Source organism: Hevea brasiliensis, chromosome 1 (assembly GCF_030052815.1).
Source record: "Hevea brasiliensis isolate MT/VB/25A 57/8 chromosome 1, ASM3005281v1, whole genome shotgun sequence".
NCBI classification, from domain to species: Eukaryota; Viridiplantae; Streptophyta; class Magnoliopsida; order Malpighiales; family Euphorbiaceae; genus Hevea; species Hevea brasiliensis.
Window position 1 is genome coordinate 108321018 of NC_079493.1, and position 15749 is coordinate 108336766.

General features: G+C 32.7%; 1 protein-coding gene across 1 annotated transcript; it reads right to left on the bottom strand.

Annotated features, from left to right (window-relative positions):
* Nucleotides 1-13333: 13333 nt before the first annotated feature.
* Nucleotides 13334-15088, bottom strand: LOC131183255 (uncharacterized). Its single transcript, XM_058153721.1, has 2 exons — nt 14518-15088; nt 13334-14277 (listed from the first exon to the last, which is right to left on the bottom strand). Exons 1-2 carry the CDS (start codon nt 15086-15088, stop codon nt 13334-13336), a joined length of 1515 nt encoding a protein of 504 aa, XP_058009704.1.
* Nucleotides 15089-15749: the final 661 nt, after the last annotated feature.

Below are 15749 nucleotides of genomic sequence, written 5' to 3' on the forward strand. Positions count from 1 at the left end.
CCCGTGTGCTTTAGCTTTTGAGTCGCTGCTTAGCGCTTTCGGTGCTCGCCAGGGTACAATTGTCACTCGAGCGAGAGGAGTCTAACAAAACGATGTCGCAGGCAAAAACAACGTCGCGCCTGTTAAAGAACCTAGTCTTCTAAAGTAATAAATTAGAGGTGTGTAGTTCCAATTTAAAGTCCGCCCATAAACCAAAACAGAAACAAAATTTTGATACAATTTTAGTTTTTTTTTTTTTCAATCTCGATTTTGGTTCTGTTTTCATTTTGAGTTTTGATTTTTAAAATAATTTTATATAATTATTTTTAATAAAAATTATACTTAATTAATATTTAAGTTATAAAGTTGGTTTTAAATATATAAATATCATATAATATATCTGATACTACAATCTCAAAAATGGTACCTATAGGCAAATACTCAAGTAATCGACTTAAAGCTATCATGACCACGTAATCCAAGTATAAGTTCAAGTTACCTCGCACAGCTCAAATATCTGTTACTTGACCCTTAGTTTGACTTACTTCGAGTTACCCTAAGAAATACGTTGTAAGTACAATCCTAGTACCTATAAAACTCTAGTATGACGTGGACTTCGAATCTCATTCTAACACCAACTCCTATCCTTAACAGGAGTCAAATTCAAAGCACATATAAAGGCCCAATAGGTATGATTAGCTTAACTTGATTCCATTTATTCATTATCAGTTTCACTTAAATATTGAAAAGGTTGCCAACCAATCCACTTGATATTTTCCTTAATTATATTGTAAATCTAAGACCCAAAGAGTTGAGAACAACATAATACCTTTTAGCTATTTGTAAACTTTATAATCATTAACTATAAAATACATTTATAATTTAGGACCAAACATATCATATAATATACTTTTTAGTTATTTCTTAATTATATAATCTTTAACGATATGATGCATATACAATTATGAAGTAATCATTATTAAGAAAATATAAATAAATGAAAGATATTCGGTTCAGTATGGATCTAGTTCAGTTTCGGAATGATTCTGGTTTACTTGTTAATGAAGAATCAGAACCAAACCAAAAACGTTAAAACAAGTTCGGTTCAAAATGTCCCAAAAATAATGCACAACCCTATAATAGACAACCTTGTGAATATGAACAGCAAGTATAGTTATTTCAATTTGAAATGCTTCCTTAGGTTTAGATACAGTCTAGGATAAGCTATGAATCGAATCAAATTTGGAATTAAACTAAGTTAATGGTTCATTGAATCAACTATGAACCAAGACCAACTATTAGAAGACTGGCTTTTGGCCCCTTTAACATAAATTAAAATTAAAATGGAACCAATAGTTTTAGCTCGATTCAAAAAGGGATAAAAAATATTGGCCATGTTGGCATTTTTTTTTTTATCTTTGTTTTTAAAGATTGCAAAAGGACTTTAATAGTAAAGAAAATAACTAGTTTTGTAGGACATTTTGGAGAAAAAAATTCAATTTGCCTTCAAATATCACTCATTTTCATATAAAAATTCCCTTCCCTCTCAACTTCAATTATCTCTTGACTCTTCATCTCAACTCATCAAATCATGTAAATAAGTTCAAGCCCCATTTTTTCTTCATCTTGAAGACATAGTTGTAATTTTTTTTTTCTAATGTATATTTTATTTATGATCAATCAATTATTAATGTAGCAAACAATGTAATATATTTTGAACTGATAAAATTCATTAATATTTATTTTACTTTTCATAAGTTTTCTTTATTTTGTATGTTTTGTAATATTTTTTAATTTATTTTCATTTAATGATGCACAATTCATAAGAAAAAAAAAATATTGATCAAAGTTAGTTCCATTTTTTTTCAATATCTATCATACAAATCACTTCATTTTAAAAATTAATTAATCAAAATTAAACTGTAAATAGACCAAAATCAAAACTATCTAAAATAGAAATCAAAATCAACTGAGAACTAGACCAAAACCGTTCTGGCAGCAGCTAAGGCCCAAAATCGATTGGCACTAGCACAACTCAACAACTAGCCCCGATTCAAGTCCTTTCTTCCCCTAGTACATGAATTACGAGTTTCAAATTGAACCAATGGCCAGGTCTATGCTTATTATATTAGTATTATGGCATGTAATGGTTTTTAAAAATCCAAATATTGTAGCGTTCTTATGGCTTTAGCTCTACTATCCTAAGTAAAAATGGCAATTTTGTCTGACCCACCACTGACCAAAAATGAAATTGCTTAAATTTTATATAATCTATTTGAGTTGCTGAGGAGGATATTGATCAATGTTATTGAACCCAGATTGAATAGACAAGTCGACTTAGAGAATTGATGAAGACATAAAACTAGTCTAGTTCTAAATTTCAAACACATAAGGAAGAGACTTAGAATGAACAGAACAAACTATTATTGACTCTCATCAACATATATTTCTTAGAGATTTCAAGCACATTTTTAGTGCAGAAATTTTTAATGAATGTGAAAATATAAAACACAGAGTCAAATTTCTTACAACTACAGCTGATGTTCAAAGTGTCCATGTTAAAAGTAACTCCACTAGCATTCTTATGCTTCCCTCCATGTGTCAACATCTCATATTCATATAAATTAGGCCTATGGGCTTGAAAAATTCATAACTTTGCTTGAATTGCTCATTCTATCAAATTCTTTAAATTTTAGACAATTAAACCAAACTTTCAGTGTAAAGAAATTTCATCAAATTACCAAAATAAAAAAAAATTAAAATTAGGGATTTTGACTTTTGCCTCAAACATATAGTTCAACTTGTATTTCTGCTAATATTGATGATCAAGTTTTTGCATTTTTCAACTTTTTTGTTTACAAAAGCAATTTTATGTGTCATTCACACAATCGAAAAATAGATTGTTTCCCCTGAATAAACTGTTCTGTACTAAAATTATATAATTGATTTTAACCATAGGGCATTTATCCTAACATTCTAGGTGGAAAAAGTCAAAACATCAAATTCTAATTTTAGAGTTGGACAAAATTTCTTCAATTTGAATTTTTTAATTATCCAAAATTTAAATAATTAGATAAAAAAAAATGCAATTTACAAGATGTTTTTAATTTTTTCAGTCAACAAGCCTATAAATTATCATTACAAATTTTCTCTTCATGAGTTGTTGCCCTTGTTCCTTTAAAATATTCCTTCTTAAAAAAAGTAGATATTTTATTGGTATAAAATTTTAAAGCTTGCTGTAGCACTCTCTCATGGCACATACGTAAGCTCCCGAACTAAATGGAAGTCCTCATCCCTCTATTATGAATGCCATCTCGTCACTATTTTCTCAAAACCTTCAACAAACTTATACATTGAAGTGGTTTTATCACCAAGTCCATTAAGAACAATTTGCACTCACTTCGAATTATTGATTAATCCCACAATAAAAAGTGTCATTATTGAATGCAATGCTTCACTCATGGCAAAAGTCGGATAAATTTTGACAACCGTCCTTGAACTTATCTAGTATAACATTGTAGTCCTTCAACTTAAAAATGTAACTTAAAACCCCTTCAATTTTTAAATTTTGAACAGTAAAATCCCTCTAACTTCTAATTGTCAGTTTTTCAGTTAGACGCTGACCTGAACAATTCTAGCGTGGAGCTTAGTCAATATTTCTCTTTTCTATCTCAAGTTGTGTAAATTAAATCATTTTTCTCATTATAAATAGAATGATTTTTCAAGTGCAGAGAGAATAATTTTACAATTTAAATAAGAGAGGAGAGAGAAATGTTGACTAAGAGTTATGCAAGAGTTGTTCACATCAGTTTTTAACTGAAAAATCAGTAATTAAAAGTTAGAAGGATTTTACTGTGCAAAATTTGAAAGTTTAGGAGGTTTTATGTTACGTTTTAAAGTTTAAGGACTGTAGTGTTATAACCATATAAGTTCATGGATAGTTATTGAAATTTACTTAACAAAAGTCATAAAGAGTATTTAACCATTTATGCTCTTATACATTATGTTCAATTATCATTTTCCCTAAAATTTCTTCAAACTCTTCCTCAGTTTCACATCTTCACATACATTTATAAGAATAGTTTTGAAAATTGTGACTTAAATTAATAGTTCCCAACTGTAAAGGAGCTTTCTCAGTTATATGCCATTGGCAAAGACAATGGCGAGAATCAAAGAATACTTTATCAATCGTATTAGACATGGCTGCATGTTGATCAGTGAATATTATTTTTGGTAGCTTATTACTCATTGATACCAAAAAAGTGTTGAATAACCACTGAAATACATCTTTTGTCACACTAGACAATAATGCGCATCCAAACATAATTGTTTGCAAATGATGATTAATACTAACAAAAGAAGCACATATCAAATTATAATTATTTCTTTGATAAGTTGTATAGAATGAAACAAGATCTCCAACATAGTCTATCATTGATCTACCATCTCTCACACAAAAAAGAAAAAAAAATTGTTATCCAACCTTATGATTAAGTTGGATGTTCTAATAAAATACTAGCTCCTTGTGAACCTTATTCTCAAAATAATTCACCAAATTTTGTAAGCCACCTATTTCAATTTAGGACGCCTTCACCTCTTGTGCATAATTGTAAGCATCTTTTTTTGTAAACCCAATATTTTCTATGCCCCCACTTTCATAAACTAAATACTCAAATGTCCAAACAAGTGGAATCCTAACATTTACCATAGATTCCAATACACCCCCACTAGCATTAGATACAGACCGTGCATACCTTAAGAAATGTATTTCATTGTTTTTGGCTAATTCATTATTGTATTACCATCTTTATTACATGAAAACTAAACCATTACCTCGCAACTTGTCCTAGTATTCGATTTTTGAAAGGAAACATTGCCTGATACTCCTTCCCTCGTCATTATTTCCTTCCTCTAACAAAGATATTGTCTAGACCTAATTTGTTTAGCCTCATTAAAATAATATTGTTTTCCCTTACGCTAAATCCTATTGCATGTGCATAATCACAATACAATTTATATGCTTCCTCATCACTATTCACAACTCCACTTGTAATAACCTGAAAAATTTTTTATGTATAAATTTATAAATTATAAATTTTATTTTAGTATTATTTTATTATTGCAATCATGATTTAAACAATTTACTTAAATGCACCATTAATATGTTCAATAAGTTATAGGTGCTTCTATTTTAATTTAACAGATGATAGTTACTATTATTATTTCAACTATATTTAAATTTATCATTTGCTAAAGAATTTTTATTATATTATTAAAGTTGATTGTAGTAAATTATAGAAAATGTGTAATAATATTATTTTGTTATTGTTTTTATTATTTTTGAAAAGTAAATTAAAATTTAATACTATATATTATATTAATAGATAGAATATATTATTTTCTTGATCTAAAGAATTTCCATTATGTTGTTATTGTTGTTGTTATTATTATTATTATCATCAATTGACTTATATTTAAAATTAATAATAATTTAAGTTATTATGTCTATATGTGTGTGTGTGTATGTGTGTGTGTGTGTACAACCAGTAAAATAATACTAAGAGATGAGTAACGAATAACTGAGCATTGAGTAAAGAACAATTCGAATCAGATGATACTTGGACACTTGGACAAAGAGAGTTGCTTGCCTAACTATGCTAGTGATACTCAGATCACTTTTGAGGATAAGGATCCCAAGATATCAATTATGATTAGAACACCATCTGTATGAGGACTTAACTAGCGAAGTAGACTTCTAGTTCTACTCAACTATAAACTCCTAATCCCAATAGGAATTCACTTCATAGGCCTATATAATGGCTATCAAGTATGCGCACTACTCAGCTTTTACCTATTTATTCTATATTATAGTTCTTATCACTAACTTAGGCATCAGAGCAGTGATCATCTAACCCATCCGATGCTCTTCTCTCTTGCAAATCCTTAAACCCAACATCCATAATCTGCAGGAAAGGAGAGCAGCATCATTGGCGCTATCTATGGGAAAGATTACTTTGATAATCTTTTCTTTAAAAAACAAAATTCTGTGATTACTACTTTGTCTTTCCCACCGTTACCATCACTGCCTCCAACCTTTCACCCATAGAACCACCACCGATTCCTACCAACCCTTCTACTGGTAATGGTACCACAATTGCTGAAAATACCCCACCTTAAACCCCCATGACCTTTGAGCAGTTAACACAATGTATCAAAGAGCTAGAAGCAAAAAATGTTGGCCTAAAAAACCAAAATATCCAATTGAAAAACTTAAGAGCACCTGAGAACAGTGCCATCCTAGATCCCCAAAACCTACAACAACTGAAAGGCAAAAAAAAGGTCAGTGATTTTAAAGCAAATTCCACAAAGGAAGGCATCAACTAGAAAAAGTTAAGGCCTTTCCCAAATTTCAAAATAATTTTCATCTTGACAAAAATTTTATTGTGGGCGACTATTTTTCTTTAACAAATGAAATCCTGGCTGAACCTTTTCCCCCAAAGTTTAAGTTACCCACTTTGGATATATGATGGTAGATCTGACCCAAAGAGCCACTTGGCAAATTTTAGAACTACAATGCAACTGCAGACTGTTAATAATTTCATCCTATGTAGGGCCTTCCCATCAACCCTGACAGGGCTTGCTTAGAAGTGGTATCAAAATCTTTGGTCCAATTCGATTCCAAGATTCTAGCACTTAGCTGCAGAATTTAAGCAAAGATTTATTACCTGTATTCCATCTAGAAAACTGTTATCTGACTTGCAAAAGTTTAGACAAAATTTGGATGAGTCACTAAGAAGTTATATTGATCATTTCAATGTAAAAGTCATTCAGGTCGAGCAACTGAATCATGAAATCACTTGTAAGGCTATTAAAGAAGGGTTTACTAATGTCAAATTTGTAAATTCCCTCATTAAAATCCCAACTCGCAATTATTATCAAATCATTGAGTAGGCCTAGAAGTATATATGCTTGGATGATGAAAACTAGTTCTTAAGGCTAGATAAAGGTGTCAGGACTAAGGAGAAGAAGAGTAGCTTGGATAAAATACCGAAGTGACAAAGTAACTCTGCTAGTGATAAGGACATAGGGCATAACAAATATAAAAAATATACCCCCCTAAATGAGTCTCGATCCATAGTATTAATATGGATCCAGAAGTATGGGGAGTCAATCAAATATCCAAGAAAGCTAAACCCTAGGATCGTAAACAAATGAGATCAGAATCAATTCTACGGATTTCATGATGATTTCAGCCACAACACTGATGAATGTAGACAGTTGAGAGATGAGATTAAAAAGCTGGTCAAGGATGGCATACTAAGGCATTTCACTCACCATACATGGTCTAATCATGACAGAGAAAGGAGGGAAAGGTCTGAGCATAGACCAAGATAGGGTAAGGACGAAGAGCCCATTGACACTACTAATGTAATCACAAGAGGTCTCAATCTAGCTAAATAAGATAAAAAGAGAAAGTTAACAAATAGCTCGGACATGGTACTGGTTGTGAAGGAACTATGCTAGTCACCCATAACCTTTAGCAAAGAGTATGATAAAGTAGCTCGCCCACACTCTAATCCTCTATCACCATTTACATGAATAAATATATGGTGAAATGTGTTCTAGTTGACACTAGAAGCTCAATGAACCTCATCATTGTAGATGTGTATGAGAAACTTGGCCTACAGAGAAAAGACTTATAAAAAAATCCCTTTTTCTTTAATGGGTTTAGGTGATAAATTTGTTCTTGTGCTGGGTATTACAAACTTAACTATGGTCATCGGAGGTGAACACTATAAGAAAAAATTAGATTTGTGATGGAAAAATCCGTCACAAATCTATCACAAATCTTATTTTGTGACGGATTTCTGACGAAAACATTAATGTCACAATTTCGCTTGTCACAAATTTTTAGCGACGGCTAAGAAAAATTCGTCACAAATTTGTGACGGAATTGTGATGGAACTTCTGTCAAAGTTTGTGATGGAGTGACAGAATTCGTTCATTTGTCACAAATTGTTGGCTAGTCAAAACACGAATCCGTTACAAAATTGAGATGGATTAGTGATGAAAAATACGTCAAAAATATTGTCCGTCACAAATTAATTTTTTATTTTTTTTAATATTCTAATTTTTTAAGAATAAATAAATAATAGTGAATTAAGAATTATTATATTTATATAATTAGTAAAAAGCATAAATAAATATAATAATAAAATGTACAATAATTAGTAAATAAAAATACCATATATTATGTAAAATATAAAGTTAACCGTACAAGTAACAAGTTCAGTTAGCTAATGTATATAAACAATATCATATTACAGATTTGGTGTGCTTTGATCATGGGGATCAATAGAATCATTTGAAGGGTGGGATGATGACACCGTCTGCCTCATCATATGCCTCATCTCCTCCTGCATAGAGTGAAACTGCTCCTCACTCTGTTGCCTATGGCGTGATACCTCCTCCTCAACACATTGTTAGAGAATTCACTCTTGATTTTCCCTCATGCGCATGATCTCCTCCTCAAGTGCTCTAATGCGCTCATCAGTAACATGATTTGTCATCGTAGGTATCCTACATGAAGTGGCAGAGCTGCTGAATGAGTCTGAGTACAAAGTTGAAGCATGAGAGCCCAAACAGTACACGCGCTGCTTCTTCTCTCCACCTACAATAGCCAAGTATAGACGATTCACATTGGTTGAGATGTCCTGTGAATCATCATCCTGTGAGTTCGAAGTAGCATCAGCATACTACAAGAAAGAAGGAGATTTGAAATCGAATATTCCGTCTCAAATTAGTGAAAATCGGTTTCTAAATATATTTAGAAATTGATTTGAAGCTGAAATATTCAGTTTCAAATTAGCAAGTTTCTAAATCAATTTGAAACGGAAAATGGCGTCTGTTTCAAATTCTGAAGCAGTTTTCAAACCACTATTCCATTTCAAAGTTATAAACCATATATATTCGGTTTCAAAATCCGTTTCAATTTAAAAATTGATATTTTGGTTTCAATTTTTTCAAAACAGATTTCTTTTTCCAATCGGTTTCTAAATTAGAAAAAAATAGAATACTTTTTAAAACCAAAATGCATTCAATTTTTAAATAGAATCAAAAATTCGGTTTCAAATCGGTTTCTAAATTCTGAAATCGATCCTTATGCTATTGGATTAGAAACGGGAATTCGTTTCTAATCCGTTTCAAATTACTAGTAGAAAATTTTTATTTTTTCATTTAATATATTATTTCCTGTATTGAAGCATATAATATAATATTAACTTTAAATGCTCAATATCATAATATTTATAATATCAGGCTGTCAAATATCAAAATATCAATCAATATTATATATAAATATGATAATGAAGGGTTATGATAATAATGTACCGTATGGAAAAATAAAATATCATAATAACAAAAAAATAAGCTACTTGTCATCAACAAGATCATCACTCATCACCACTATCCGCCTCTCTACCATCATCCTAATGAGTCGCATCTGGAGTTGGGGCTGTAAATTGCATACCCTGTATCATTTGTGCCATCATGTTTTGCATAATTTGTTGCATGCGCTCCTCTAGTGTCTGCTCATGTTTTGGTATCTCTCCTCTAGCATCAGCTCGCGTTGTCGGTCTCTCTCCTCCAATGCAGCCAAACTATCCTTGAGCGTTGCAACAGTTTGATGCAATTGTTGAATCTCTTCCTCCATTGCCTCCGACTAAGCGCAATAGGATGTAGTAGAAGATGATCCATGTGATGAACTAGGGTAAATCGATGCTTGGGATCCAATGCCATAAACTCTGTTCTTCTTCTCCCCCCCCCCTAAACTTGATAATATAGTGCGACCTCATCTATAATAGGAGGGTCACTGCACCCCTCTTGTGGTTGAAACGACTGCTCCTTAAGTGCCAAAAATGCATCCTGCATAAGTCAATACACATATTCTAAATTTATTTTTCTTGGCAATTGAATAAACAAACTCACTTATTCATTTTTTCTGTATAATTGAAAGACATACAATACTTGTTCACTTACCTTAATTGATTGCGCTCGTGCATCAACCATATCGAAGGTGCCTTTCCTAGTGTGGGTCTTATGGAAAAATTCATAAGAAAAAGCTCTTCGACCAAGCTGGGCTTCCTGAAAAGATATAATGATTTTAGTGATGTTTATAATAATGTTTGATTATTTGCCACTAATATGTAGACAGACAATAACAAAACCAGTAAATATGAAATCATTACCATTATATCTGTGTGGGTAGCATGTGAAACTAAACCCCCTATGTGTCTAGAGATGCCTGCCCCAACTCCCCTTATCTCACTACAACGGTTAGTAATGAACTGATGGCTCTTGGCTTTAAACTCTGGGCTACTCCATGCCTCCTTCCATTTTTGCATTGTACTATTAGGCACGATGACCTTGGATTTTCCTTTCCTGACGTTGCACATTAGCGCCTTGTAGCGCTCTGCAGCCTTACACCTCCAAGCTTCCTTTACGAGTGGAGTCACCTCTTGCCAATCAAAGTATTTATGTTATAAAACAAATAAAAATTAAGACAGTTGTATTAGTATGATAATATTTTAGAAAAAAATTGACAACATTTCCCCTTAATTTTAGACAATCCAGCCTAGTTATTAAGTATTAATTGCACATGTTAAAAACACTTTATATATTCTTAATAACAAACAACATCCACCCTACTACAACAATATATATTTTCAAAATCCTCAACACAAGCTGTACATAGAACATTTAAGTATTAATATACTTCAATTGTGTTCTTTTACATTAATTCGCAAATTCTCATCACTTAAATGATATTTGTTCGTAACATTCCTTGTTGAGGTTTCATAAACCATGAAAATTAGTTATCTGATAGCTAATTATATTTAAATATTTATTTTATTACTTGAAATTTATCCCAATAAAACTCTTTTGTCTTAGGCGTGACAGTTTTCCAACAATGCCCCTCTAGGTCCATCCTCTCCTTGAAGATATTCTTCATCTTCTTAACACATTCCTCAAATGGATGTAACCTGTACACAAGAAAGATAGCAAACGTATTGATTTTATGCAAATGTAGAAACATGGTACTTCAATTGCCAATGATATGTAATACCAAATCATAGATAAAGTTAATTAATTTTTAATACTTATGTGCCATTAATGAGCTTTATTCATTTCTTTCTTCCAAATGTAGTGACTGATAAGCTATCTATCGATGATATTGGTGCTGCCCCAACTGAATGACCTTCATGACCAGAGGTTGATCCAATTGCAGGCTTAGAAGATGGGGTAATAGGTGGTAGCGGTGGAGGTGGAGGTGTAGCTCGATGCTGTGTTGAAGCAGTAGACCCTCTGGATCTGGTGTCGACCTCCCAGTCGATCGTGAAGGAACCTGAGGTTGACCCTATGTAGATTGGTCTAGTTGATCATTGGGCTTATCCTGCACAAGTAACTACCTTGACTGTGAACGACCCAATAAACCTCCCCTGCAACCGTTGCCTCGCATCCCGCATGAACAATTGTATTAATTAGTTAGCTTTATTCAACTTATGATATATAATACAGATGAAATTTTCCAATAGTTAGAATTTATACTTCAAGTTTAGAAATATAAATTCATTAAGAGAAATACCTAAATCTAATTAGTATCAATATCATATACATCATCGCATTCCTCATCGCTTTCTGAGTCCAATTCAAGCTCTTCTTCATCTTCAACATCCTCTTCATCAATTTTAACTAGTACACCGTTTTAATCATTCAAATATTGTTGTTGATCATCATCATCATCAATTTGAATCAAAGGGAATTCCAGTTCATCTTGAAATGGTTCTTCCCGTGCAGGGGGGGTAGTCACATTCACTTACTCAGGAAGATCAATAACAAATTGCTTTGATTTTGAACACGGCCCACCAATCATCCTTGTCACGCTTTAAGCTTGGATATATGGAATAATTCACCTGAGCAGTTTGGATAGCAAGAACAAATGGTTCATACCTATTGAAGGATCGTTTATGATTAATATCCACAAGTTTATATTTTGGATGAATCTTTGTTCCCACATTTGGTGTTGGATCAAACCAATCACATTTAAACAATACAGTTCTTTTGATTGGTAATCCAGGGTACTCCAATCGTAGCACTTCAATTAATTATCCATAGTAGTCACTTTCATTAGTATTGTAATTAGTCCCCTTGATACATACCCCACTGTTCATCATTGCCCTATGCGAGCCATGACTTTTAGTGTGAAATTTATAACCATTAACCACATAACCATTGTAGGACATAACACTTCTTAATGGACCCTTTGATAGATCCTTTAAAAACTAGCTTGATATATTGTTGGAGGGATTGTGAACATATTTATTGAATCACTTATCAAATTCACGCTCTAGTTTCTCATCAACTTATTTATCATTGATATTTGGATTAGCCGTGTGTAACTCATTAACAAAAATGCTGCACACAATGAAAGCACTTAACATGTTTGGAATCAATAATGGCATTGCAACAATTATAATAATTGAATATTAGAAAAACTTACTCAATGTACGATTTTACTTCTATACAATTCAATAAGATGTACATTTGTGCTGCTTGAAATTCTTGTTCTGTGAGATATCTAACCTTTTCTTTTCCTAGTGGCCTACCGAAATGAGTGAAAATTGATAGATTCCCTGGATGTTCATCCATATGTTCGACTATATCATCATTGCGTGGAACCTTTCGATGCCTTGTGTTGACATGGGGTTCAAAATAATGAGCGTAGAATGACGATGCTTCTTCAACTAAGTATGCATTACATATGGAACCTTCCACTTTGTCTTTATTTTTCACATTATTTTTTAACTTCCTAAGGTACCTGTACCATTTACTATTTAGTCACAATAAGGTTTTTATTTCTCCATGTAATGGTAGTATACAATAATACATTAAACTAGCTACCTCTCAAATGGATACATCCACTGATATTGCACTGGACCAGCAATCCATGCTTCATAAGCCAAATGCACTGGAAGATGTTCCATGGAGTCAAAGAAACTTGAAGGGAATATACGCTCCAATTTACATAATATTATAGGAATCTCTTCATTGAGCTGTAACATGGCGTTTTTTTCTGAGTGTTGTTGAAGTTAACTCTCTAAAGAAATTGCTCAATTCGGTCAATGCTTGCCACACATTTTTTGGAAGTAATTCCTTAAATGCTATTGGGAGTAATCTCTACATAAAGACATGATAATCATGGCTTTTCATCCCAAACAACTTTAGTTTTCGTATATCTATACACCTACCCATGTTTGACACATAACCATCTAGGAATCTAAGATTTTTAAGCCATTCACACAACACTGCTTTTGATTGTTTGTGCTTTAGGATACTTTCTTATTGCCATATCCCTCTCTAACTTAGGTCGGTGACAAAACTCTTTCAAATCTTCCCTTGATTTTGCATTGTCCTTCGTCTTCCCTTCAACATTCATCACAGTATTAAAAATATTTTCAAATACATTTTTCTCTATATGCATGACATCCAGGTTGTGGCAAAACATGTTAGTACTCCAATATGGCAAATCCCAAAAAATGCTTCGTTTCTTCCAACCCATGTTTTTTGCTTTGCGACTGTTATTCTCATCTGCACCCATATCTGTGACATACATTAATCCTAGATGTTCTATTTGTTCTAAAATTTCCTCACTAGATAGAATGGGGGGAGCACTTTTTATGACTGTCTTGTTCTTTCTAAAAGCAATTTTGTTCCGTCTGAAAGGATGGTTAGCTAGTAAGAATTTACGGTGATTGTTAAACCATGATTGTTTACCACCCTTTGTTAATGTGAATGCATCTGAATCATTCCTACAATATGGACAAGCAGTCTCGCTGGCTGTGCTCCAATCGGACAACAATGAATATGCAGGGAAATCACTTATTGTCCATAATAACGCAACCCTTATATTAAAATTATTCTTCTTTGATGCATCATATGTCTTAAATCTAACTTCCCACAACTGTTTCAACTCTGCAATAAGGGGCTGTAAGTACACATCCAATTTGTCTTTTGGGTTTCTCGGACCAGGAACTATTACCGTTAGGAACATATACTCATCCTTCATACATAACCAAGGAGGCAAATTGTAAGGAGTGACAATGACTGGCCAAGATGAATATTGTTGTCCAGACTGACCGAATGGTTGAAACCCATCGGTGCACAGTCCTAGTCTTACATTCCGAACCTCAACAACAAATGAAGGATGTGTTTTATTAAAATGCTTCCATGCAGTTGCATCTGAACAATGATGCATTACCCCATCTTCATGGTCATGCTCAGCATGTCATCTCATTTCTTTTGCTGTTGCATTCGAAGCATATAATCTTTGCAATCTCTGTGTGAGAGGAAAGTAGTACATTTTCTTATGTGGGACATTGGTTTGAAAATTAGAAGAGCCTCGACTATGTCATTTGAACTGTGGATCATCACAAAATTTGCAATTCATTAACTATCTATCTTCAGCCCAATATAACATACATCCATTAGCACAACAATAAATCTTCTCAACCGGTAGGCCCAATGCTTGGACCAACTTCTTCGTACTGTAAAAGTTTTTAGTCATTAAATTTTCATCCGGTAACACCTCTTTCATAAGTTGGCAGATGTCATCAAAACACCTTTCTGACAAATGATGTTCTGCCTTGATGTTCAACATCCTTGCAACAACTAAGAGCTGCGAATGAGTTTCACAACCTGGCCACACCTCTTGATTAGCAGCTTGTAATATGTCATACAATTTTTGAGCTGATGGATTTGGAGGCTCCTCCATTACATCCTGAAAGAAATCAGGATCTGCTACATCCATTACCATTTGCTCATATGTATTGCTTGTGTTATTATCAACCTCTTGAACAGACTCCGCTATCATAACATTTATGTTTTGACTATCAATATTACTTGTGCAGCGTTCCCCATGTAGAATCCATTTATAATAATATGGCACGAATCCATGCTTCACCAAATGTAATCGAATTGTATTCTCATTAGCATAATTACGATTCTGACACTTTTGATGATTACATGAACATTTCAGTTTATCCCCATCCATCCACTCTAGATGTTATTTAGCAAATGTTATGAATTGTTCAATACCTTTTATGAATTCTGAGGTCCATAAGCCATATTTTAACCTAGCATACATCCATCTCTGATCTGATCTCATTTTGCTAATAGCTGTGTAATAATTAAGTGAATATTAGTAATGACATGTCATATATCATAATTACATCATATCCCCATTCATGCGTTGAAAGGTAAGGCCCTAACCCAATCAAAATTGTATCATCTCTACCAATAATAGACAGATAATGACATGTCATATATTTGTAAAAATTCCGGTAGCATCTCCCATTAGTTCTCCAAGTACACAATATAAAGTCTGCACCCAGAGAATAATGAGAGATGTTATGAAATTTCTACAAATATATAATACATATTTATATCCATCCTATTTCTATGTAGAGTATACAATTCCAATTTGTCCAACAAGATAATCCATTGTCCACTGACATTAATTGTCAGTAGGACATTGGATGGGTTTTCTAAGGTTATTATGTAACAAATTTGATAAAACAAAAAAACTATTAAGATATATAGAAAATCTAGAATAGCGTCCAACAATAGAAAAAATTATCACCTCAAAAATTGATATGCATGCATCTACAAATTAAAATGCAAAATGTAAATATTTGTTGCCTGTGTAATACTGA

Bases quoted from the DNA above. Each gene is read 5' to 3' on its own strand.
- LOC131183255 (XM_058153721.1), bottom strand. From the start codon at position 15,088: ATGGATGGGGATAAACTGAAATGTTCATGTAATCATCAAAAGTGTCAG. The intron at 14,278-14,517 runs GTATGTTATATT...ATCATTGTTCAG, and splicing joins TTATTGTTGTGCTAATGGAT to ATGCAACTGCATGGAAGCAT.